The following is a 21,975-nucleotide window of genomic DNA, read 5'->3' as shown; positions in this document are numbered from 1 at the left end:
AGATTATGAGATTTACCCAACTATACACTTAATATATATCTAGATGCTCATGTACTAAAGAATTTGATATTATTTAAAATTTTATATTTATTTTTTACAATTTTTTTTATGAAAATTCAAACACGCACCTCGATGCTCGAGCCAGTCTTAAATTTGTGAGTAACTTAACAGTTGAAAATAAATATATAGGATTTTGACATATCTTCCTTCAACTATGTTTTTTTAGTCATTTATATAAGATACTATTGTGTATATGACACTTGAGTTTATAGTTGTGTGCCTTTTTAATTTTTGAAACCGATGAGTTGGTATTTGCTTCATAGTTACACTACCACCACTTGAAGTTGTACTTAGTGCACTTTTTAGTTGTTTGATGACTGTCTTTAATTAAATCAAAATTTATAATATAATATATAAATAAAAATTAAAGTTGAATCAATATTGTTTGTAAACAGTATTGAAAATTTTAAAATAAAGATTAAATTTTGATAAACATTTAAAACTATAATTATGTTTAAAAGTTTTGTAGAATTTAAAAATATTTGAAACTAATTTATGGATGAAGTTGAAAGTGTAGAATGCAACTAAATTAAATAACAAAGTTAAAAGAGACATTTTCATATGATCAAAAGTAATTTAGTTTAGATCAGGATTTGATGCACATTAAAGAACTAATATATGGACAAGTTTGTGAAGGGATGGATTCAACATCACTGTTAAGGAGTATTTGAAAGCAATGATGAAAATATGAATGTCAACATATGAATATCAAAGTTTTAATAGCAAATTAGAAGAGTTATGTAATTAAAAGTTAACCCATAGTTTTGGAGGTGATTGTTTTCTTATTTGAAAGGAAGAAAAAGAACTGTGCAAAAACCTAAGTTTGAAATCCAGAAGAAGCACAACGCCAAGTCCAAAAAGGAGGTTAAGCCACCGACCCATTTCTAATGGAAGTCATCAATTATTGCATCCTCCTTTTATATAGCCTCACGTCCAGAAGGAAACTTAGAAAGACTGTTGCTTTCATGGAATTTACAAACTTACGCCTATCGAAACGATGGCATGAGGTTGAAGCAAAACCCACTTAAAACTCGAAATAGGGCTCGCGGATTAGCGGCAAAATCAACTTCAATCAGCGCCACCAAACAAAGGGTTCTTCAGGAAGTGGAGAACATCAAATGGGTAATTCTTAAAATTGCTTTATAGATAAGTCACTGACAAAAAGAGATGTGGTAATGGTCTAATGGGTAGGTTGCGTCCATTGTTACCAAACTTTGAGTGGATATGGAGCTTAGAACTTACTCATAGTGTCATTATCTCAAGCAAAAAGGAGGGGGGAAGTCTTACACTGCATATGTATTGGAGTCCTCTCTTCTCATGTAGTATGAAAACAAAGGAGGTAGAGAAGGCTGTTTGTTCTTGTGAGGATGGCATGCTTTCAAAGAGCTTCACCAGCTTTGAAGGAGATCCTCCTTAAACTGTACAGGTGAGAAACAAGTTCACGTGTACATTTTAGGTAAACAGATGAGCATCAGTATATGCTGAAATTTGGACTCTACAGGTTCCTTGAGGGAGAAATATTGAGTTTGGTTGAAACTTTAAATAGGTTTTAGTCGTTTGGCATTAAATTGTATATGTTGTGCTGGAAAATAGATCTTTTGAAGATTTTTGTTGGATATTATTGCAGTTTGGAAAAACCCACTGAAATTGAGCATCACTTGCATGAATATGGTTCTGTTCAGTACCATATCCAGGTACAGCCATTGTCATTCACCTGGGATTATGTATGTTGAACGTTTGAAATAATGTCCTGATGGCTTGCTGATTGTTTGGTAGTCTTCCGTGCCGGATCCACAGCACATTTACTTGTCAATTGCCACTCCATTGTTGTCGCAAGGGGATCTTTTATCTGATGGGCTCTCACCCTACACCGTTGAGATGGTAAAACAAATTTGCTCTCATGCCATTGAGATCATTGAACCTGCAAAAGAAGGATACGAACTTACTCTAAGAATCAACTCTGCAAAAATTTTGCATGGGGAAGGTAGTTTCACACTTGAACAGCTTCATTAAATAGAAAACTAGTTGATGAAAAAAGTTAGTGGAAATAAAAGATGATTTTTTTACTATTTGACAATCTCCAGAAGATTGAGCTTAGGCTCATACTTGTCCTGTTACGCCGAAAGTCCTGATAACTATAGTATCAAATTGAAATGTGGGCCTTCTCATAGGTCATGATGTTGATTACTTGATGTGGATCTACCTTTTGCAGAGTCAGAAAAGATCATTACAGACATTGCTGCTGTTCAAGCAGTGATCATAAGTTCTCGGCTGAAAGAAGTATTGAGAAATGTTAATTCACCGACTCTATTTCAAGGAATCTCTAGGCCCATCAAGCTTGTATATCATCCAAGGGAACCATTCTTTGTCGTCAAGCAGGCAAGTCAGAATTATTTTGTTTCCTTTAATCTGAAACTCTGAAGTCCACAGTGGGAGTATTTTGACTTAATTCAGTGTGCCCGTTCTTTGTAAAGCCCTTCTTGTGCAAACAATACTAGCTGACTGAGAAAACAGAGAAATATGATTGGGGTTATTTCAAATTTTGACATAGTAGTTCCACTCTTAATTCATCTTGTGCATATTCATATCTCATAGTAGACAAATTTCTTGCATTCAGCCTCAAAAGATTCTCATAATCTACCCCATTCGTTTCAAGGAAGATACAGATGTGATCATTGCAACAGCTTTCTTTCGGGTATGTTGCTGACATTGTAATGCTGGGATCTGTTCTTATTATTTTGATGACTGTATGATTTTATTTTGGATAATACAATTCCTGTAGTCGAAATAGGAACTTATGGATGTGGGAAGCTCTGAAAAATGGTCAAAAGCGCCTCCCTGCTGTTGGTCACCCATACCCCCTCCAGAACTGAGAGGCGAACCTTTAGAAGAATTGAGCACCAATGGAGGATTTGTCACATTTGGTATATATATTTTTATAAATGTGTGTTACATACAAGTAAAGAATTCGATATTGGTTTTATTAAAGTAAAAGATCTCTTGTATTAACAACGGATGGCTGTCACTTAGTTCAACTTGATATATTCGTATCACTAAACTAGACACTCTAGTCCTCTCAAACTCATAATGTGTCAACAGATATTTCTCTGCACCACGTCGAAGGGAAAAGACTTGACAATACTGTGTGGAGTTTGCTGAACTTTAATGCATATGTTAAATACCATGTGAAGGTATCCTGTTTGTCTATCAAAAACCTGTCTTTTATGACAATCTTCCCCCCTTGTTCTTCTGGGAATAACTATAAGACACTGTTTAATATCATCTTTTGTAAATGTTCCATACAGACAACCAGAGGTTTTATACAGAGAAGGATGAGGAGGCGGTTAGAAGGGCTTGTTGAGGTAATTTCAACTTTCCAAATATCAGTGATATTTGGAAGAAGATATTTCTCTAGAACAAAGAAAATAATTTGGTTTCTATGTCATATGATTAAGTTTATTTTCCCAAATGTCTAGATCCTACATCAGAAATCTTCAGATGTTGCTGTACTCAACAAAGGTCAAGGTATTGTGCTCTTGACAAATATAGAAATGGGAATACCATTGTCTTCTCATTCGTGTTGGTTTTTTCTGTTTGTTGATTGAATATCATCTAATAATTGTTCCTCCCATGAGTCCCATCCCCCCACCCATCACTATTGAAGTCCACTGATCTTTATTGTAATTGATCCCAACCATATTTTACTCTAATCTTGAATCGAGTGTATTTTGTAAGGATTATATCTGTTATGGAAAAAGAAGAATTACCTTCCTTTGGTGAGTCATGATTAAACCAACTATTTATCTCAGGTCTTCCATGATCTATATTTCTGATGCAGGCATTAAGTATATGAAGAAATTGGTAGCTAGAACTAAACGCATCAAACAGAAATGTCGTAGTTTGAGTAGGAAGATCAAGAGAATCAGGTTTCGAATTAAAATCCCCGGATTTGCACGGTTTCGCCGAAGATGGCTGAAGTTCCCAAAGTTTTCTTCTTCAATTCAATACACCAGATTAAAATGCAGTGATTGAATTTAAAATATTGCAACAATATGAAATGTTTAAATCTCAAGGACATCAATAGAATGACTTTGGAAATAAGGTCTGTTGTTGCTGAATACAAGAAATACAGATCATGGGAGAGGAGTTCTTTTACCATGACCACAAGATCGGTACTTTTATTTCTACTTACAAGGTGGCTTAGAGCTTAGTACTCATTAGAACAAAAGAAAAAAAAAAGTTCCACTTAATGTTGCCATTCTCAATTATCATGGAGAGCCTATGTTTAAGATTGCTATTACTCATAATTTAATTGTAATTTTCATTAATGTGTTGAGTTGTTAAGGGTTCCAAAATGTATTGTTTCAGATCAACTCAAGAAAGCAAGTTATACTTGAATAAGCAACTTAACAAAACAGGAAAAGGCTTCTGCTTTGTACTTTATCAAAGAATATGGTAGGTCAAATGAAATTTTGAAAGATACTACTTTCCATCACTCAATAATTAAGTCAGTGAAAGAAAAATTAATATTCTCTTCTATAAGTTGTTTGGTATTTGTACATGGGTCTATAACATTGGATTTCATCGGCCCAATTTAAACACTAACATTTCATTCCATTCATCATCTACAGAAGCTCTACCCATTTCATCCCACCCCCCGAACTATAACCATTCCAACTAATGAACATTTGAACTTGTTAACTTGTAAGCACACACAGTCCTATGAACTAATGTGTACATTTTTTTTTATATTATTACAAAAAGTGTTACATTCAAGTAGATTTTAAGATGTATCTGGATGGTTCTATAAAAAAATTGTAAATTAAACCTCAGAAATAACATTTATTAAGAGGCTAGGAATATGCTGTCTGTAATGAAATGGGTTGATAAAAGGTAGACAGATGGAAGAAATCAGGAAAAAGGGCCAATTGAAGTCTAGATTCTGATCATTTTCCAAACCAATAGGGACCATATGTACATCTAAACCAAAATCCAAGCCACCAATTTGTGTGGCTTAAAAAACGACTCCTCAACTCTCTCTCTCTCTCTCAGCTCCATCCAATCTCTCACACAACTCCACAAAAATATCCAATTTTCACAGATCATACAAAACCCATCATCAATGTTTCCATTTCAAGTTTCAGCATGCTGGTAAAAACCCTTCAGCTATCATTGAAGATACTTAGAAGAATTGCTCTTTGATCTTCCACCCTTTTCATGGCAACTTCAATTTCTGCAACTGGACTACATAAACCTCTTTCCTCCTCCTTCCATGGAGGTTGGGGGACTTCAATTTGTGGTGACAACAGCATTGTGCTGATCAAGTCAGTTCCGGACGTGGTTCGAGTTGCAAAGCCGGTAAGATTCCGGCCAATGATGAAGAATATTAATGAAGGGAAAGGTCTATTTGCACCTGTTGTTGTTCTTGCTCGAAATATTATTGGGAAGAAACGTTTCAATCAGTTGAGAGGCAAGGCCATTGCCCTGCACTCGCAGGTAATTAGTTAGCCTCCTTCACTTGAATTCTCTCCTTTATAGGTTTAGTGAGAAAGTTGTGTTGAAGTTTTTCCTTTTGGACAGATAATTACTGAGTTCTGCAAATCTATAGGAGCTGATGCAAAGCAAAGGCAAGGATTGATTAGGTTAGCTAAGAAGAATGGGGAAAAATTAGGATTTCTTGCTTGATCTGATCTGATATGATCATGTTTTTGTGATCACAGTGGATGCATTATATAAATTATAGATGATAGATTTGTCTGAGCTTCCACAAATGTATGGCATGGTCATTTGTTAATCAAGGAGAAGGAGAAATTTGCTCTACCTTCTGCTGTCTTTATGCTTTCATATTCTTCAGTTTGGCAGCAAAATATCGTCCTTGTATACAACTTGACAGGCCATTTTTACTAAAGGATGATGATTGAAGACCTAAACAGTCCATCTCATCAATATTATGAAGTTTCCAATGCCTTTTTTCTTTAAAAAGGGATATGGCTTCTCTAGAACTCTTGCTAGAATTGAAAATTTAAAAAGGGATATTCATTGATTAAGATATATATTTTCGATCAGAAATTAAAAGAAAAGTTAGAAATCTCCTCTCAAATTCCATTACAACTAGCATACATTAAATTTTACCCTACAGAAAATGGAGTTTTGAATGTATAGGGACTGGTTGAATTGATAGGATGTACAATTGTGTTGAACCTTCTGGGGTGAGGTTTCAGGCAGTCTTCAAGAGGAAGATATATGAACTCAATATATATCTTAATCAATGAATAATTCAAATATTCAAATACAGGTGAAGTGAACACAGAGTTGGGTCAATCCTCCATGAAATGAAGGAAACGCCCTCTTCTCATCTAAATCATCACTGAAAAGATCCAACATGGTTTAAAACCAAACAATATCAGAACGAAATACACCATCAACTTATTCATCACATCACTCACATCAACAAATCTCTCTCTCATCCCTCCCTCTCCCTCTCTCTCTGCGAATTAAAAAATACAATCCCTTCCTCACCATCATTCATGGAGAGTGAAAAAAATCCAAAAGCAAGTCAAAATTCAATAGCTTAATATACATAATACATTGGATTTGGAAGCTTGAATGTCCTTCTTCCACTTGGACTTCCTTGAATACTGCTATATTGATCTCCCACAATCCCCCAAATATGATACCCTCCATTTACCAATCTCCTTCTTACATCTGCCTTGTATTGCTCCACTCCCTTCTTTTCATCTTCAGGGCTCCTACAAATCAATCGAACAGACAAACAAACTAATCACTTACTCACAAAAAGAACCCCAGAGATGATTTTGATTTATGGACTGTGAACCTGACTTACCTTAAGATGAGATTGGTCCATCCATGGTAACCCACTTGAACAAGATTCTCAATGGTGGCTGATCTCAGTCCTTCTCTTCTTGCTGATATCAAGATGATGTCCACTCCTTTTGCTTTCAAAAAATTGAAAAGCCTCAATGTGTGCTCCAAAATTGGTGCCCTCGCCTTGCTCATCCAAGCCTCCAAATCCGTCAGGTTCAATTTCTTACCTCTATCATAATTCCATTCTAATCATTCAGAATTCAGAACAGATTCTACAAACTCATAAACAGAACCACATAAAGGGTATGTATCGTGAAAAATCACAAACAGCTTCTATGGACCCATAAACACCTCCTTGTTCTTCAAGCAATATTGGATAACCATGGAGAAGTTACATACCAGAACTAATTCACAATGAGAAAAGTATATCGTATTTTTTATAAAGATCATGAGCTCTTCATCCTTCCAACGTGTGAAACGATCGATTCAAAACACAGAACCAATAAGGTGTATGTATGGTATAATAGAAATTGAATAGGTTCTACAGACAATATTAGGTAATCATAGAGTTTCATCCTATAACTAATTCAGAAGTATATCGTGTATTTAATATAGATTATAAGATATCCATCTTTCCGACATGTAATTTTCATTGGGCAATCAATTCAAAACACCGAATTAAACAAAGGGTATGTATAGTATAGTGAAAAGCAGAAACAGAATCTCTAGACAGCCAATTCAAAACACAAAACAAAGTAAAGGGTATGATGAAAAGAAGAAAAGAAAGATACCCATATTGATTTTTCTTGTAATAAGGCACCGTAGAGATGAGGGTATCATCGATATCAAAAATCCAAGCATCAGTGCCATCGCCCTTAAGATCACATCCCTTAGAAAGATACACAACACATTCTTCAATCGTCCTCTCGGAATCGACTTTGTATTGAGTGGAAGTAACATACTTGCCAATGTAGCTAACACATTCCTCGGGTACCACACGAAAGAATCGAATGTTATGAAGCTCAACGTTCAATCTCCAGCTTTCACAGTAGTTCTTGAGGCTGATTTTGAGGCCAGATTTGGACCGCTGGGACAGAATGTTCCAGTCTGAAGCTGATGCAGTGATCAAGAGGGCCAGAAAAATGAATAAGAATTTTGCCATTGTGTTTTGGATTGTGAAATGGAAATGGGATATGGAAGCGTTTAAGTAGGAAGATTAGGCCATGATCATAAGGGTGAGAGTCAACTATTTGAGCAAAATCAGATCACATGACCCTGAATGTAAGGTGTAGTGTGACACCACAACCGAACTTTTCTATTGCTAAACTTACTCAAAATTATGTATGCTTTTCTACTTTCATATTTCCAAGTGTTCGATCCAACTTTCATATGAAATTAATTCCAGTTAAGTAGCTAAAATGGATATGAAACATTTTTACAATTAGATCAACATTGTCAAAACTGTTATATTCACACGAATTTAAGTCTTCTTGTGAGCAATCAAATAATTTCATGCATGTTTGTGATAAATTTGAAATGATTTAAAACCATGATCCAATATTGCTGTCTCCAAAATATGTCATTGGCCCTCACAAATTTAGTTCGTAGCTCAATATTAGTAGTATTTAGTAACAAAATGGATTGAAAGTTAGTAAATTATCGCGCTAATGGGTACATATTAAGTTACAATGACTTAATTTTTATTGATAATATGACTTTAACCTATATCACATGTGATTTTCCTGCTAACTTCAAATTATTTTATTAACAACGAAATATGAAATTATTTCAGTGATTACGATTAACAAACGTAATGACAGGCATTATCCAGCCTAAAGTCAGATTAAATCACACGTTAATATGAAGGTTTCTACATATCAAATCCAATTTTTAAACACGCGATCTCTTCAAGCTCTTATGTTTCAACCATCACACCTCTCTTCAAAGATGACCTTTTATATCAAAACGTTCTTATCCAGAAATGTTACACTTTATTATTAAACCAATTCAAAATCCTATTGAGAATTCTTCAAGTCTAAAACCCATATCAACGGTATCATATCCCTAAACGTGCAAAGCAACTTTGAGCAAGCCAAAATTGAAAAATAGTTTCTAATTGAATACACACTTTCAAATCCGCATTAATATGTTTAATATATTTGACCCAAGAAGGTTTCTAACGAGGAACGTGGTAAGCTTAAGAAAAATAATAAGACATAATGTAGAGACCACATGGAACAGATGTGAGCTAGAAATTTTACACACATCTGTAACGATGGACTACGTCGATTTTCCAGACTTGTAACTGTATCAAACCATTATAATTAAGAAATGATACATGACTAAATCTGGGAGCACCACATTCCTCACAAAACACACTTGCTGTCAAATTAACCTAGACCTAACATTATGCAACATAGCATAAGAAAAGAGAGTGACTATCCATGTAGGAATGTCCCAACCTTGACAGAGATGATATTCAAAGTTACCATCTGGAAAAGGGGTAAGGTTGGTCTGCAATCTAGCTGGTCATGGGAGGTGCAGAGAAACAAAATATAGAAAATCCTAGGCACCACATCACCAGCGATTTCGCAATTAGGGGAAAACAATGGGAATAGAGTAAGAGAAGGAGAAGAATACAGGAGAAGGTGAAAAGGAGACGAAGAGAAACTAGGGTTCTACCTGATGGAATGCTTCCGCCCGATGATAAGCATTAGGGTTTTGCCTTTATTTATACGCAATTAGAGAGGAGATGATGGACGGACGTGGGCTTTGAAGCCCAGAGTCCATCGAGGCCTAATAAGTGGCTGGCTAATTGTGGGCCTAACTGTAATGAGTCCACTATATTCTTGATCCAAGATCTCCTATGCTTAATCACAAATTTCTCATTTTCCCTTTTGTCAAAACAAATTAATAATAATGATAAATTAATAAATTTTCAAACTTGCCTTTTCAATTAAAATCATTTTTTATTCCTTATTTATTTAACTTAAATTTTAAATGTATCATGACAATGATAAGTTATTTAACTTGTGTTAGTTATGGTCGCATACTAAGAAAAAACAATTATATTATTTGAATTGAGTATAAAATTCAAAAGAAAAATTGTAATTGATAGTTATTTTATGAATAATAATTAAAAGTGTAGCAACAATTTAAAAAAATACAAATATGACAAAACTATCGTTGATAGACTCATATGGTGCTATACACTTAATTATTTTGAATCTAATTGCTAAATTTGCAATTATTCCAATTGAAAGAGGTCATTAAGATAGGGGTTTATATATGCAACTCCTATGTCCAATATTACAAATTACATATTACAATATAGGTTTTGAGAGTATTGTCCAAAGCCCCCAAGACATGCTAAAAAAAACATATTCAAACCATTTCAAAAAAGTATTTGATTGGTAATAGTAATTTAGCACAATGTAACATAAAAGGAGTGCATATATATATATATATAATGGGTCTACCAACTCTAATGCCAAAAGCAAACAAAAACTTTGTTGACATATAGGACCGTAATGGTTAGGTATTAGGAGATATGTTGTTTGAATATGATTGTATCACACTGCTATTTTATCTATTTGACCAGTCTCATATCATAAACCATGCCATTAGAAACAACGTTTTAGAGTAAGCTTTTTCATGTTGGAAGGAAGGTCTTGTTGAACTTGAATAAATAAATAAACATATAAGCTCAGTTCAAAAACGTATTTGGAAAAAAGAGACTCTCATAACCATACTTTCTAAAGGGCATAAATATTTCAAATAACTTTTCCAAATCATATTATTTTATTATAACACAAATAGCCTTTACAAAACTATAATATCAAGAAATAAAAACAAAAAGTCTTCAACGATAGACGTTGGAGACACGTAAATGGATGTCAACTTCAAAACCAAAATGTCAAAAGACATTAACCCAATTCCTCTTCAAACATGTGCCCACAGATGAATGGAGACAGCACAAACTTATCTAACATTTGACAACAAAGTTTAGAACTTCTCCAATCCATAACTTTCTAAGCAAAGATTTTCAGATGAAGAAAAATTAACATTAAATCAAATTGCATCAACTGCACTGAATTATTTCTCTATTTATGTTTTCTGGGCTTCGTAGAGATGAAAAGGTTGTAAGGGTCAAAAATGGAACAAGCTGTGGAGGTTTTTTTTTTTCTTTGTTTAAACAATATTACAATTCAGTTATAAACTTCTAATTTTCATGTGTAAATGCTCAAACTTGCCTAATGCTTTATGCTATGAAGAGTAAAAAAAAGGTCAACTATTACATTAAACTTACTTTCCTTGATCCTGCTAGCTATTTTAACTCCTGTACATTTCGAGGCTTGAGACTGGGACTTCTTGAATGGACAATCGCCACTGCAATCGAGAAACATTGCAGAGAAGATAGTTTTGGTTGAAAATGAACAAAGTACAAGCCGTCGCGGATGTTCACCATCCTCAATGTTGGAGGACTATTCTCATAACCCTGAAACATATCAATTGCATTCTCATCATGAATCTAGCTAAATGCAGTTTCCATACTCCGAGAAGCAACATATCAAATGACTCCAAAAGGCACAAAAACATAAAGAGAGAAGGTGTGTTTATATACCTTAGCATGTATGTTAAATGCCCTGCACTCTTGCGTGTCTGCTTGGCGTAAAGTATCATCGTTGACCGATTGGCCTTCAAGTATTGTTAGAGGACATCCTATGTCCCAACCACCACAATCACATACTCCACCCGATTTCCACCGCTCCTTGAGGGTGGAAGGACCTCCATTCCTTGTTCTAGGCCCGCCATGGAGACCAGCAGGGATGAGAATGTCCATGCTCGTCGAACATTTTCCACTGTTTCGTACACAACAGTCAGCCTGCACTGAAGTATCCAGTGAATTGTTTGTTTGTTTGGCCTTGGCCTGTTTGAGAAACTTTAAACCCCAACCTCCAACTCTACTGCCATGATCTTCTGGGAGATGGTCTCTCACAACAATGGCAGCCAATTCAAGATTGGGAGGAAGATCACGAGCACAAATTAAGTCATCGGAGCTGTTTAGTTTATCTGAGTATGGTTCCCAAGGACAAAAATCCTTCATGACACTAGATCTATTCAAATTGGGTATGTTTCTATGTTTAGATGAGTTACTTGTCCTAAATACTTCAGCCACCTTCCTTGGAAATACCTTATTCTTCTTGAGGACAGTGTTTGAAGGACTAATCTCTAAGTCAGAATTTTCAATACCACCAAACAACACAAATTCAGTATCTGCAATTTTCGAATTATTCGAACAGACACCATAGGAAGTTGACACCGTCATCTTGCCAACAATACAGGGTCTGCTATTTCTAACCTCATGATCCTTAAGACCGCTCTTTGCAGAACAGAACAAATAAACATAGTCCAAAGCGTTATTATCTGCCGATGTGACCTTTGATGAGCTAGCCACATAGACTTCCTTCTCATCGTCTACAGAGAAGATGAAATAAGGACTTCCATCCTTCCATGTAAACTGAAGCATACCTTGACAAAGTGATGTGGAGGCTGAGCCCGAAGAAGACTGATCAGAACATAAAGAATTTCTGCTGGGTGTGGAGAAAAACCTCTCGTTTGCTGCATCAGATCCATCTTGATGGCTTTCCGGTTTTGTGTTGTCTAGATTCTTCAATGAAGATATATCCACATCACCAGGAGAATCCATAAAATTGCTGCCAGTGAAGCCTTTGATATCATTCAGGTCCATTCTTATCAAGTTTGAAGTTTCTTCTGTGATACCGAGTTGATGCAATAAAGGACTCTTCAATATGTTGATCATGCTCTTGCTTCCCATAATTGAACCAACAAACCACATTTTGTTCGAGCTTAGGACTGTATTGCTATCCTCGCCTGCTGAAGGGCACGTGATAATGAATCTTTCCATATGAGCCATCCCTCTCGTTTGCAATTTATCAACACTCAAGCTTTCAGTCAAAGCACCCGTCTTCACAGAGCTAAGGCTTATAGATTCGTTACAACGTGCAGCCTTCAATGCACTAGTCTGAATCAGTTCCAAACATCGTCGAAGATATTTCTCATCTATAGTCACCATATACTTCGGAACCTTATAGTCTAACCCTATGTTACAGTTAAAAAATGAATCATGCACATAGCTTCTACTGATTCGGTTTTGCTTCAACTTCAAATACAATGCATGAGGCAGCATTAACTTCTTATTCAACCCTCTTGATATTGAGTACTTTGACAGACCCAAATCACCATTTTCTAAATTCTCCTCGTCTTTGTTTCTACCACAGAAAGAACCGATTTTACTTCGTAGATTTTTCCGAGCATCAACAGATGTTTGTTCCATATCCTATCTCCAGTAAATTAAGGATCATGAATGACTGAAAAATCTTTCTACTTCACAACCAGGCTAGATTCAAGAGAAACACCGCCTACTCACCTTTTTCCCTGTCCAAATCACATAGCTCTTTAAGACCTGTACACAATGATTCAAAGTATTCTCGTAAGACCATAAATCGTGGATCGAATCTGAAAAAGAAGAGTAACACAGCAATTTCATAAACAACAACGTCAACAGCCACTTAAATCTAGGAACTGAAAATGAGATGTGGTATTGAGTTTTGGGCTGTGACTAACATAACATGTAAGGAAATGGAACTTTCATCCTCTCTCTCGTCCTCCATGGTCAATCATTTGAAGTCTGTCTTGGATTGACTGCTAAATGTTGAAGCTGAAGTGAACCTGCTCTGAATCTCCTAAATCAGAAACTTACTCAGAGGGATTGAACTATGAAAGGAGAAATGCGATCCAGAATCAAAAGATTGAGAAACACACGAAGAATCAATGGAAAGCATCTCCATCAATATAAAGAATGGCTCCCGATTATTTCCCAGAAGGTGAAAGAAACTCAATCTAATCAAACAAAGAAGGGAAAATAGGGCAAAAGACACAGTGAACAGTCTTTCTATAACCCCAGAAAGGAAATCAGAGCTTTAAAGGCTAAAACATGATTAAGAGAGAAACCCACAACCCATAAACCAAAACACAAAGTTTTTACAGAAAGTAAGCTCAATAAACAAGTACAAAACAAAAGATGAAATGATGAAAAGGAAAAGAGAAGTATAATAATAACAACAAACAATAACGATAACAATAACAATAATAATAATAATAATAATAAACAAAGCAAAGAACAGCTTTTCTCAACTTGCCTCAAGAATTAGATCCAAGGAGAAGCAAAATATGAGTCCAGTCAAAGAAGCAGAGAAAAACAGAGAGACCCACAAGATAGGAAGCACCAAAAATCTCCTCAGAAATCCTCTAAGCCTTGAAGTTTGAGCATATATTCGATACAAGAAAGAAAAGAAAAGAAAACACTAGAAAGGCGAATGCCTTAGTGGAGGGGGGGAATAAATAAATTTCTTTTTTAGAAAATAAAAACAGAACTGAACAGAACCAAGTTCGCACATGGAAAAGCAAAAAAAGCTTTATGGCCCCCTAAAACCAAAACGGCCAACGATGATAATGCGTGGCTGCAAACTGCAAAACCCCCCTTTTTCTTTTTTCTTAATGGAGAAATGGAGGAACGAGTGTGAGTCAATGAACAGAAATAGCGGTGTTTGAAGGTCCCACAGCCATGGCCGAAAAGGCAGAGAAATGTTTGATTTTTCAGAGACGACCCAGTTTAAGAAACTACAAAAAAAAATTAAGGGGTGGAAGAGAGGGAGATGATGACGAAAAGAAATGGAGAAATGGGGGTTAGTGAGCTGGTGCGCATATAAGTCCACTATGGAAATGGAGCCCACTACGCGTATTGTTCTTTAGGAGCAGAGGATTTTAGAAAGAACAGTTCCCTTTTAAGGTGGAAAGTGGGAAATTGGGATTTCCAATTTTGATGATCCATCAATTTGTTTCACCGCTAACAAAACAATCCTTTCTCTGTCTATTTATTTTGCTCCTCCAATTTGTTTCATCAAAATGTTTTCTTTCCTCTCTTTTCTAAAATAATTTCAAATAAAATCTCTCAATTTGTTAATAAAGAATCTATCCATAAAAATTGAATCGCTGACTCAATTTCAATTAAAAAAACTATTTTCTAGTTTTTCAAATTAGGCTCGATCGCATTTACAAATCAATATATAATTTAAACCAACGTGGTGTTAGTTTCTTTTGTTTACTTAAATATAAAAAAGGCTCATTATTTAAAATATCTCATAAACGGTCTTCAAATTATAAATAACTTTGTATCGTCAACTAATAAGTCACGGATTTGAAATTAGAATGAGCTAAAAAAAAAAATAAAGAAAAGCTATCCCTGTTGATAAAAATGAATAGAGAATTGATAAGCTTTATATATAATTAAATAAAATGGAATTGAATTATTTCAAGATGTTAATAGTCAAATTAGGCAAATTTAAAAACAATGTTTGTTCTTTATTGAATGTAGTAGAACTGTTTTTCCCATGTGATGTTATCTTTTTCTCTAACCATTCTCACACGGAACAAAAAGCTAGATGACATATGTTGTTAGGAAAGTACAAAATGGTAATTAAATAATTTAAATCGTAATTATCGGCTACAAAATTTCATATTTGTTTCCTTTTAAGGAGTTTTTTAAAAAATTTAAAAAAATGACCTAACAAAACTAATTATATTTGATTTTTCTTAATCGTAAATAATTTGTTAAATATTATATTTTATACAATTTTTATGTTTTATTATTATTATTAAAATCGTTATTTTACTTTTTATTATTTTGCATGATTGTAAATAGCGCGAGTTTGTAAAATAACAAAAAATAAAATAAAAGTTATGGTAATAGTCTATATCACCTACCACTTTTAAATTGCAAAAATAAAAAATTTAAAGTGGGTATCGTTTAATTATCGTCAATTACTAGTTATATTTGTCAAATTTAACCTATGAAAAAAAAATTGTTTTTTATAATACAATTTTGTTTGTAAATAGTAGCTAGAATTTAGATATATTTTTGTTAAAAATCTCACTTTTTACTGTTTTTACACTGTCGACTCTAAATCATAATAATCAATTTAATGTTTTAAAACGTTTTTTTTAAATATGAAGGCTAAAATGATATATTTATAGAGATTTAGAACTAAAGGTACCTAATCCTAAAAATTATATATTATTGGTTGTTTAGTATGAAATTTTGATTTGGATTGTACCGAAGAAAAGAGAAAAAGTAGTGTTTGGGCATGTGAAAGAGAGAGAGAACAAGCAGTCAGCAACCAACATGCCTAAGCCTATCTATCCCAAGTCAGAAAAAATAAAAAATCAAATTCCACGTCACCTTTCCCATGTATAATTAATAATTTATGCAATGTACAATTGATAGAGTTACATTTAATTTAAGATAAGTCTCAATCTCAATTAAATTTTTCATTTTTGCCTTTTCACTTTTAAATTGTTCTAATATATATTGAGGGTGAAATTTGTTCGTATAAACAAATTTGATAAGTAGTTGTAGTTGAAACTTGACACAATGACTAATTTTTACAAAATCATAAAACGATGAGGAAAAAAATCATCATTATTGTCGTTTATTTAATTAAAAAAATTATTTAATCTCCACTAACACAATTGAAATGTTTGCTATTTGTATTTAATGTGTTTTTATCAGTTTATTTATGTTATTTACGAGTAATTTTATCTACTAATTTGAAGTGAATGATATAAATGCGTAGTAAAATAGTGATTAAAAAAAATAATTGATAACTATCTAGAAACGTCCACTTAAGTTTTAATATCTACCCCTACCTTCTTTTATCTAAAATAATAAATTAGACATAACCTATTTAAATTAATTTAAAATATATTATTTGAATTTTAGCTTTATCTGTAATTTTTTAAAAATTAATTTACATACTTGCATATTTAAAATTAGTAAAATATTTATAAATTATAAAAAATGTTGAAATTAACCAAATAAATATTGGAGTATTTCAATGACTATTGAATTGATAAATGATTTGTCAAATTTGCATTTTATCAATTTAAAAATGTAATGTTTATAATTTAGTCAAACTTTAAATGATAAAATAAAATAAAAACTGAGTTGAATAATTTGATTTTAAAATATTGAAGTTCATTTTCTGGAATTTAAGAAATCAAAAATTCTTTCTATTAATTATTATATCGAACGATTGTGCTGAGCTGTAAGAGAAGAAAAATTCAAAGTGTGAAATTATTCAAATAATTTATCACAGAAGACAGAACATTCCTCCATTTTTTTAATTTCGGGAATATTTTAATCTTTATTTTCCATATTTAAATTTATTTTTGTTTTATGTAAATAATGTATGGTTTATTAATTATTATTATTAGATTTTAAAAGGACAAGAATTACTTGACGACGAGCGGCTACCTCGTGCTTACGTTCCGATCAACCGCCCAATTGAAAATAAAGAAACGATTCAAAGTTTATTGGGTCAAATTAACAATATTAATTTAAGAAATAAAGAAAAACACTTAGTCCCTTAGTTTTGAAAATATATATTTGTATGTTAAAAAAAAAAAACATAATTTTCTATGGGATTGTTTAGGTTTGGGGTCGTCCGTTTTGACGTTTTGTTTTAGTTTTGTGTGTTATGTTGGGAGCTTTGGTTTTGGACGGTGGAATTGTTACGTTGTTTAATATATATACATGTCTATTAAGAAGCAAGTGTATTGCTAATCTTCAAATATAACATTTTTAAATATTAAAAAATAAACCAAAATGTTTTTAAAATATAATAAAATTTCATATTATATCCATATGTATCGTGGAAGGAACTTAAAGTTAGTAATTTTAAAAAATTAGCTATAAACTTATAGCATCAAAGGAATCTAAAGTTATATACACTTTAATATCATGTTATATCCATATTGTTTTAAATAGTTTATATATGTGGTCACCAATACTGAGTTTGATATTTGACATCTACGTGTTAAGATGAATTGGTCAAATATTTCATATGATAGTAACTTACAATTCTAGACGTTGTTAGAGATTTAAAAACATGAGACACAATTTAAAGGATTTCACCTCAGTTGGAAACTACAACAACAAACACATCTTTATTTGTGAAATTGCTTGGCAGTAGTTATTCACATGCGATTACATTCTTTTAGATTAAAGTATAATGAATTGATATTATTCACCTTTTTAGTCTATCAAAGTTGTAATCACTAACTATAAAAGATTTTTTTTTACGGATGACAAACGCTCAAACCAAAATTTGATCTAAACTTTGAAAATTCAAGTATTTCGATCTTTTGCATATATTGTCACAACGTGAAATTACCAAATGATCGAAAAATTAACCTCTCATGCTTGCCTACCTCCTTGAGTCTCTCTAACCTTGATTGGTCGATTCTATCAACTTCTTGGTCATTTTCTAATCAAATTTCTTTCTACGATCACCCCCCTCCCCTCCCCCATTTGTCTTTGGGCTCCATGCAAAAAATATTTGACCGACGACTGTAATATTAAAGAACCTATGAGTGAGGTGATTGCAAGTTTCTTTTCTTTTATTTTTTTACAAATGGCCAACCACAACAAATTATTTCAATCGACATATATATATTTCACAAATTTTTTCTTTTTGTTTTTTGGATCAGCAAATCCTTCTCTTTTATTTTTCAATTTAAATCCATTTCTTTTAATACCCTCACTCTTCCACCTTCGCTACTCGTCTTTCAATCCTTGCTCTTCCACGCTTTTCTTAATCTTTTTTTTTTATATATATAATTTTTATTTTCACCCTTTAGTTTAAAAGTTCGATCCTTGCTCCTCGAGCATCTTTCTCTCAACCCTCTCTTATTGTCAATCTCTACTGTTTTCTACAAAAAAAAATCCATACAGTGGATGTGAGGAGCGAATTGGCGTCTATGGGTGTAAGTGTGCGCACGGGTTTTTGCTTGTAATCACAAGTTCACTGCTGGTCCCGGAGGATAGCGTGGGTCAATGGCTGAAGGGTCATCAAAGTTGAAAAGGAAAGACTTGTGCATGTAAACCCGCAACAGAGGGCTGGTGTGCAGTGTGCATGTGCCGTGGTGGTGAAAGAAGACGGAGAAGAGAATAGAGACAATCAAAAGGAGACGAGCGTGTAAGGTTAATTTTTCAAGTGATAATTTTACCGCTTAAGTCCAAAAAAACTTACATTTTCAACCACTAGGTTAAATTTCATTTAAAGCATTTCAGATTATCCGTCCAAAAAATCCAACTAGAAAACAACACAACTCTCAAATAGACCGTGCAAATTTTAGCTATAGCTAGTCATATTCAATAATCAATCTATAAAAACATATTAGATATAATAGTATTTGAAAAAGCTATTAAGCAGACCTTGTTAGGGATTTATTATATTGTAATCAAAATAAATAAACAGATTACATAAGTTTGGTATTTGGAAATACATTTATGGAATGCATTTATACGACTTTATTATATGTTTATATTGACACTCTAATAAAATAAAACTTATGGTTGGGTTTTATTGAAACTCCTAAATTAATGTGTAAATTGAGAAGCCACATTTTTTGGTGGACCTTTGCAATAATATTTGTATTTAACATCACATGTTGTTTATTGGTTAGGCTTTAGCTACCAATTTTTATTACGTATAGATTGTTGTATGTCGTACACGAGAAGTCGTATGATTCGTTTCTTATATAGTTTACTAACATTTGATACATTTTTTTTATTATATTTAGTTCAATATTAACTAACATAAATTGTTTTCTTTTTTAATCCAAAGTTTTACCTTTATATATATTTTAAAAAAAAACTTGTTAGCATGCTAAATAATCGAGGGAGAAATTGTTATATAGAAAATTTTAAAAACAAAAATAAACAAAGACCGATAATTGTAGCAAATAAAATTACCTTTTCTCCAACAAATCATAAAAAAATATTTTAAATAATACAACTTGTAAAAATGATTACAAATATTTGTCTGTTTATTCTATCATGATCGATCATAAATAGATGAGTAATATTTTACTTGGTTCGTTTTACTATATTAGAGTTAAATTGTAAATATATTATAAAATATATTTCTACTCGATGCTCCTTAAAACTTTATAAACATATAATAATGAGATTTTGAGTTCGATTTATATCTAATGATTTCGGGTGAAACTAGTTTTCTCTTATACATACAGAAGTGCTCATAAACTATATATAAAAATAATGTTACAACAAACATGAACAACATGTCAATTATTACCCTAAACTCACTTTAGCCATTGCAGATGATTAAATGTTAGTTTTAATTTAATTATGATAACTATTTATAAGATTTAACTATTCCACTTTTCTTTTTGGTTGATATAATAATTATCCCATGAATTGAGCTTATAGGGGTGAGATATTCACTAGAACTTAGAAGCATTATAGGGTGCCTTTCTTTTAGTAATGAACACTAATGTCTTTTCAAATAATCACATTATTTATTTTCTAGCAACACATTAAGGTTTCTCTTTAAGTAACTAAATAAATCAACTAGTGTTGAAATAATTAATTTTTATTTTAGCTAATAGATCTACGAATTAAAGTAGTCAAAAGATTATTAACATAAGTAGTGAATTCTGATTGATTATTCCTTCTTTATGTATTTTAACTGTTACACTGAAATTAAAGAAAAGCAAAATTCACATTTCATGTGGTTGAAAGTTTTCAATTAAATCACTACTCAATTGCTTTGTGTATAGACTTTGAACAATAAAAAGATTATGCCCACTAAAAAAATTTCAATAAAATCTCAATCTTTTTGTTTGTGGTTTCATTGAAAAATTATTAGATCTCCAAAATGACAATGCAAAAATGGGCCCCTTTTCCTTCACTTTCTCTAATTCATTTTCCATGTACTAACTGTGTCATTTTCTTTAGATATTTTAATAAATAGAACGAACCAAAATAATAATGATAAATTCAAGTTTCACTTTTTGGCTTTTGATTGAATTTCGAACGTCAATAAGTAAATAAAAAAATTAGATCGAGACTGATCGATTCAGCCTCAGATAGAGACCGAGGTGCCCAGTTGGTTCCCAATGGGCTTAATTTGGATTTTGGCCCTCGCTGAGGAGTCCAGTTTTTGTATGATGCATGGTTAGTATGCCCCTAATCTCTAATTATAATTGGTTGCAGTTTTGTGAATAATTATTAAGCATCTAACACCGTTTTAAACAAATTGCAAATACATCCGAGTTTAATAAACTTTTGTTGCTAATAAACTATTATGATTTACCAATGACAAGCCAATATTTAACTATGGTCTATGAACTCATATCATTGATAAACTTTAACGAATTTAGCTATATTTATAAATTATTTAAATACTCAATTATTTTAAATCTAATTGGTATGTGATTATTCCGTTATTAATCAAAACCGGTTGAATTGTTTATGTTGGACGCTATCGGCCCACACAAGCGGATGAGAGACAAAAGGGCGAAAAATGGTTGTTTTGTTTGTAGCCTCGTAGTTGTAGCCATCAATCAATCCATATCCCATATTTGAATTTTTTTGAAAAGCTTTCTCTCTTTGGTTGCCTTCATTTCTTACAATACCCAACTTCTTCACATGTCTACTCCTTTTTCAACCCATTTCCCCCTATTTTCCTACTTTGTTTTTCTACTTCACTCCACATGATTTAAGCTCTTTGTGTTGGGGCCCCTCTTTCTTTGAAATTTATCGTTTTGTTTCTTGTTTTGGTTAGTAGTACTTATCGGATGTTAGCGTTGAATTATGATAAAATTGTTCGTGAAATTCAAAACACATATTTTATTACCTTTTTTTGTGTGTGGATTGAATAGAAGTACCTTAATTTTTTCTCTAAAGTGACTTGCTTTTACATTTAAAATACTTGAAAATGTATTCAAATCCATTGCTACTTTTGATTTTAGTTTTAAAATTTGTGTGAAAAATGAATCGTACGGAGTCAAGCCAAACCAAATTTTATTTCATATACAACCATGGTTCCACAAATTAATGCTTTGTTTGGCCTAAAAAAAATCTATTTAACATAACATGCGAATCTTAAATAAAAACAATTAGCTATCCATTCTAATAGATAA

General features: G+C 32.7%; 4 protein-coding genes across 6 annotated transcripts; 2 read left to right on the top strand and 2 right to left on the bottom strand.

Moving 5' to 3' along the window:
• Nucleotides 1–847: 847 nt before the first annotated feature.
• LOC101204911 (actin-related protein 2/3 complex subunit 2B) lies at nt 848–4,503 on the top strand. The gene is made up of 10 exons (XM_004133997.3): nt 848–1,486; nt 1,688–1,754; nt 1,837–2,044; nt 2,273–2,439; nt 2,678–2,755; nt 2,852–2,984; nt 3,160–3,251; nt 3,366–3,422; nt 3,537–3,585; nt 3,899–4,503. The coding sequence occupies exons 1-10, from the start codon at nt 1,428–1,430 to the stop codon at nt 4,090–4,092; spliced, it is 1,104 nt and encodes a 367-aa protein (XP_004134045.2). The 5' UTR covers nt 848–1,427; the 3' UTR covers nt 4,093–4,503.
• A 550-nt stretch (nt 4,504–5,053) lies between these two features.
• LOC101204671 (protein PROTON GRADIENT REGULATION 5, chloroplastic) lies at nt 5,054–6,018 on the top strand. Its single transcript, XM_004133996.3, has 2 exons — nt 5,054–5,556; nt 5,641–6,018. The coding sequence occupies exons 1-2, from the start codon at nt 5,278–5,280 to the stop codon at nt 5,743–5,745; spliced, it is 384 nt and encodes a 127-aa protein (XP_004134044.1). The 5' UTR covers nt 5,054–5,277; the 3' UTR covers nt 5,746–6,018.
• Nucleotides 6,019–6,300: 282 nt separating this feature from the next.
• On the bottom strand, nt 6,301–9,609 carry LOC101210075 (acid phosphatase 1). Of its 2 annotated transcripts, XM_031882678.1 has the most exons (4): nt 7,848–9,609; nt 7,677–7,774; nt 6,905–7,130; nt 6,301–6,809 (listed from the first exon to the last, which is right to left on the bottom strand). In XM_031882678.1, exons 1-4 carry the CDS (start codon nt 8,045–8,047, stop codon nt 6,632–6,634), a joined length of 702 nt encoding a protein of 233 aa, XP_031738538.1. In that variant the 5' UTR covers nt 8,048–9,609; the 3' UTR covers nt 6,301–6,631. The 2 variants fall into 2 exon arrangements, with proteins under 2 accessions (XP_031738538.1, XP_004134400.1); XM_004134352.3 differs by having other exon boundaries at nt 6,905–7,114; nt 7,677–9,608.
• Nucleotides 9,610–10,927: 1,318 nt separating this feature from the next.
• On the bottom strand, nt 10,928–14,690 carry LOC101209831. Of its 2 annotated transcripts, none has more exons than XM_004134351.3 (3): nt 14,109–14,690; nt 11,510–13,372; nt 10,928–11,383 (listed from the first exon to the last, which is right to left on the bottom strand). In XM_004134351.3, the coding sequence occupies exons 2-3, from the start codon at nt 13,241–13,243 to the stop codon at nt 11,213–11,215; spliced, it is 1,905 nt and encodes a 634-aa protein (XP_004134399.1). In that variant the 5' UTR covers nt 13,244–13,372; nt 14,109–14,690; the 3' UTR covers nt 10,928–11,212. The 2 variants fall into 2 exon arrangements, with proteins under 2 accessions (XP_004134399.1, XP_011650914.1); XM_011652612.2 differs by lacking the exon at nt 14,109–14,690 and adding an exon at nt 13,534–14,009.
• Between the last annotated feature and the right edge of the window lie 7,285 nt (nt 14,691–21,975).

This window comes from Cucumis sativus, chromosome 3 (genome assembly GCF_000004075.3).
Source record: "Cucumis sativus cultivar 9930 chromosome 3, Cucumber_9930_V3, whole genome shotgun sequence".
Lineage (NCBI taxonomy): Eukaryota > Viridiplantae > Streptophyta > Magnoliopsida > Cucurbitales > Cucurbitaceae > Cucumis > Cucumis sativus.
The sequence above is the reverse complement of the archived record's forward strand: the minus strand, read 5'-3'. Positions and strand labels throughout refer to the sequence as shown.

Excerpts from the sequence above, each read along its gene's own strand:
- LOC101204911 (XM_004133997.3), top strand. The coding sequence starts at position 1,428 with ATGGCATGCTTTCAAAGAGCTTCACCAGCTTTGAAGGAGATCCTCCTT. Across the intron at positions 1,487-1,687 it reads ATCCTCCTTAAACTGTACAG|TTTGGAAAAACCCACTGAAA; the intron begins GTGAGAAACAAG and ends ATATTATTGCAG. Across the intron at positions 1,755-1,836 it reads CTGTTCAGTACCATATCCAG|TCTTCCGTGCCGGATCCACA; the intron begins GTACAGCCATTG and ends ATTGTTTGGTAG.
- LOC101210075 (XM_004134352.3), bottom strand. The coding sequence starts at position 8,047 with ATGGCAAAATTCTTATTCATTTTTCTGGCCCTCTTGATCACTGCATCA. Across the intron at positions 7,115-7,676 it reads TACAAGAAAAATCAATATGG|AGGTAAGAAATTGAACCTGA; the intron begins GTATCTTTCTTT and ends GAATTATGATAG. Across the intron at positions 6,810-6,904 it reads TGGACCAATCTCATCTTAAG|GAGCCCTGAAGATGAAAAGA; the intron begins GTAAGTCAGGTT and ends ATTGATTTGTAG.
- LOC101209831 (XM_004134351.3), bottom strand. The coding sequence starts at position 13,243 with ATGGAACAAACATCTGTTGATGCTCGGAAAAATCTACGAAGTAAAATC. Across the intron at positions 11,384-11,509 it reads CATTTAACATACATGCTAAG|GGTTATGAGAATAGTCCTCC; the intron begins GTATATAAACAC and ends GATATGTTTCAG.
- LOC101204671 (XM_004133996.3), top strand. The coding sequence starts at position 5,278 with ATGGCAACTTCAATTTCTGCAACTGGACTACATAAACCTCTTTCCTCC. Across the intron at positions 5,557-5,640 it reads CCATTGCCCTGCACTCGCAG|ATAATTACTGAGTTCTGCAA; the intron begins GTAATTAGTTAG and ends CCTTTTGGACAG.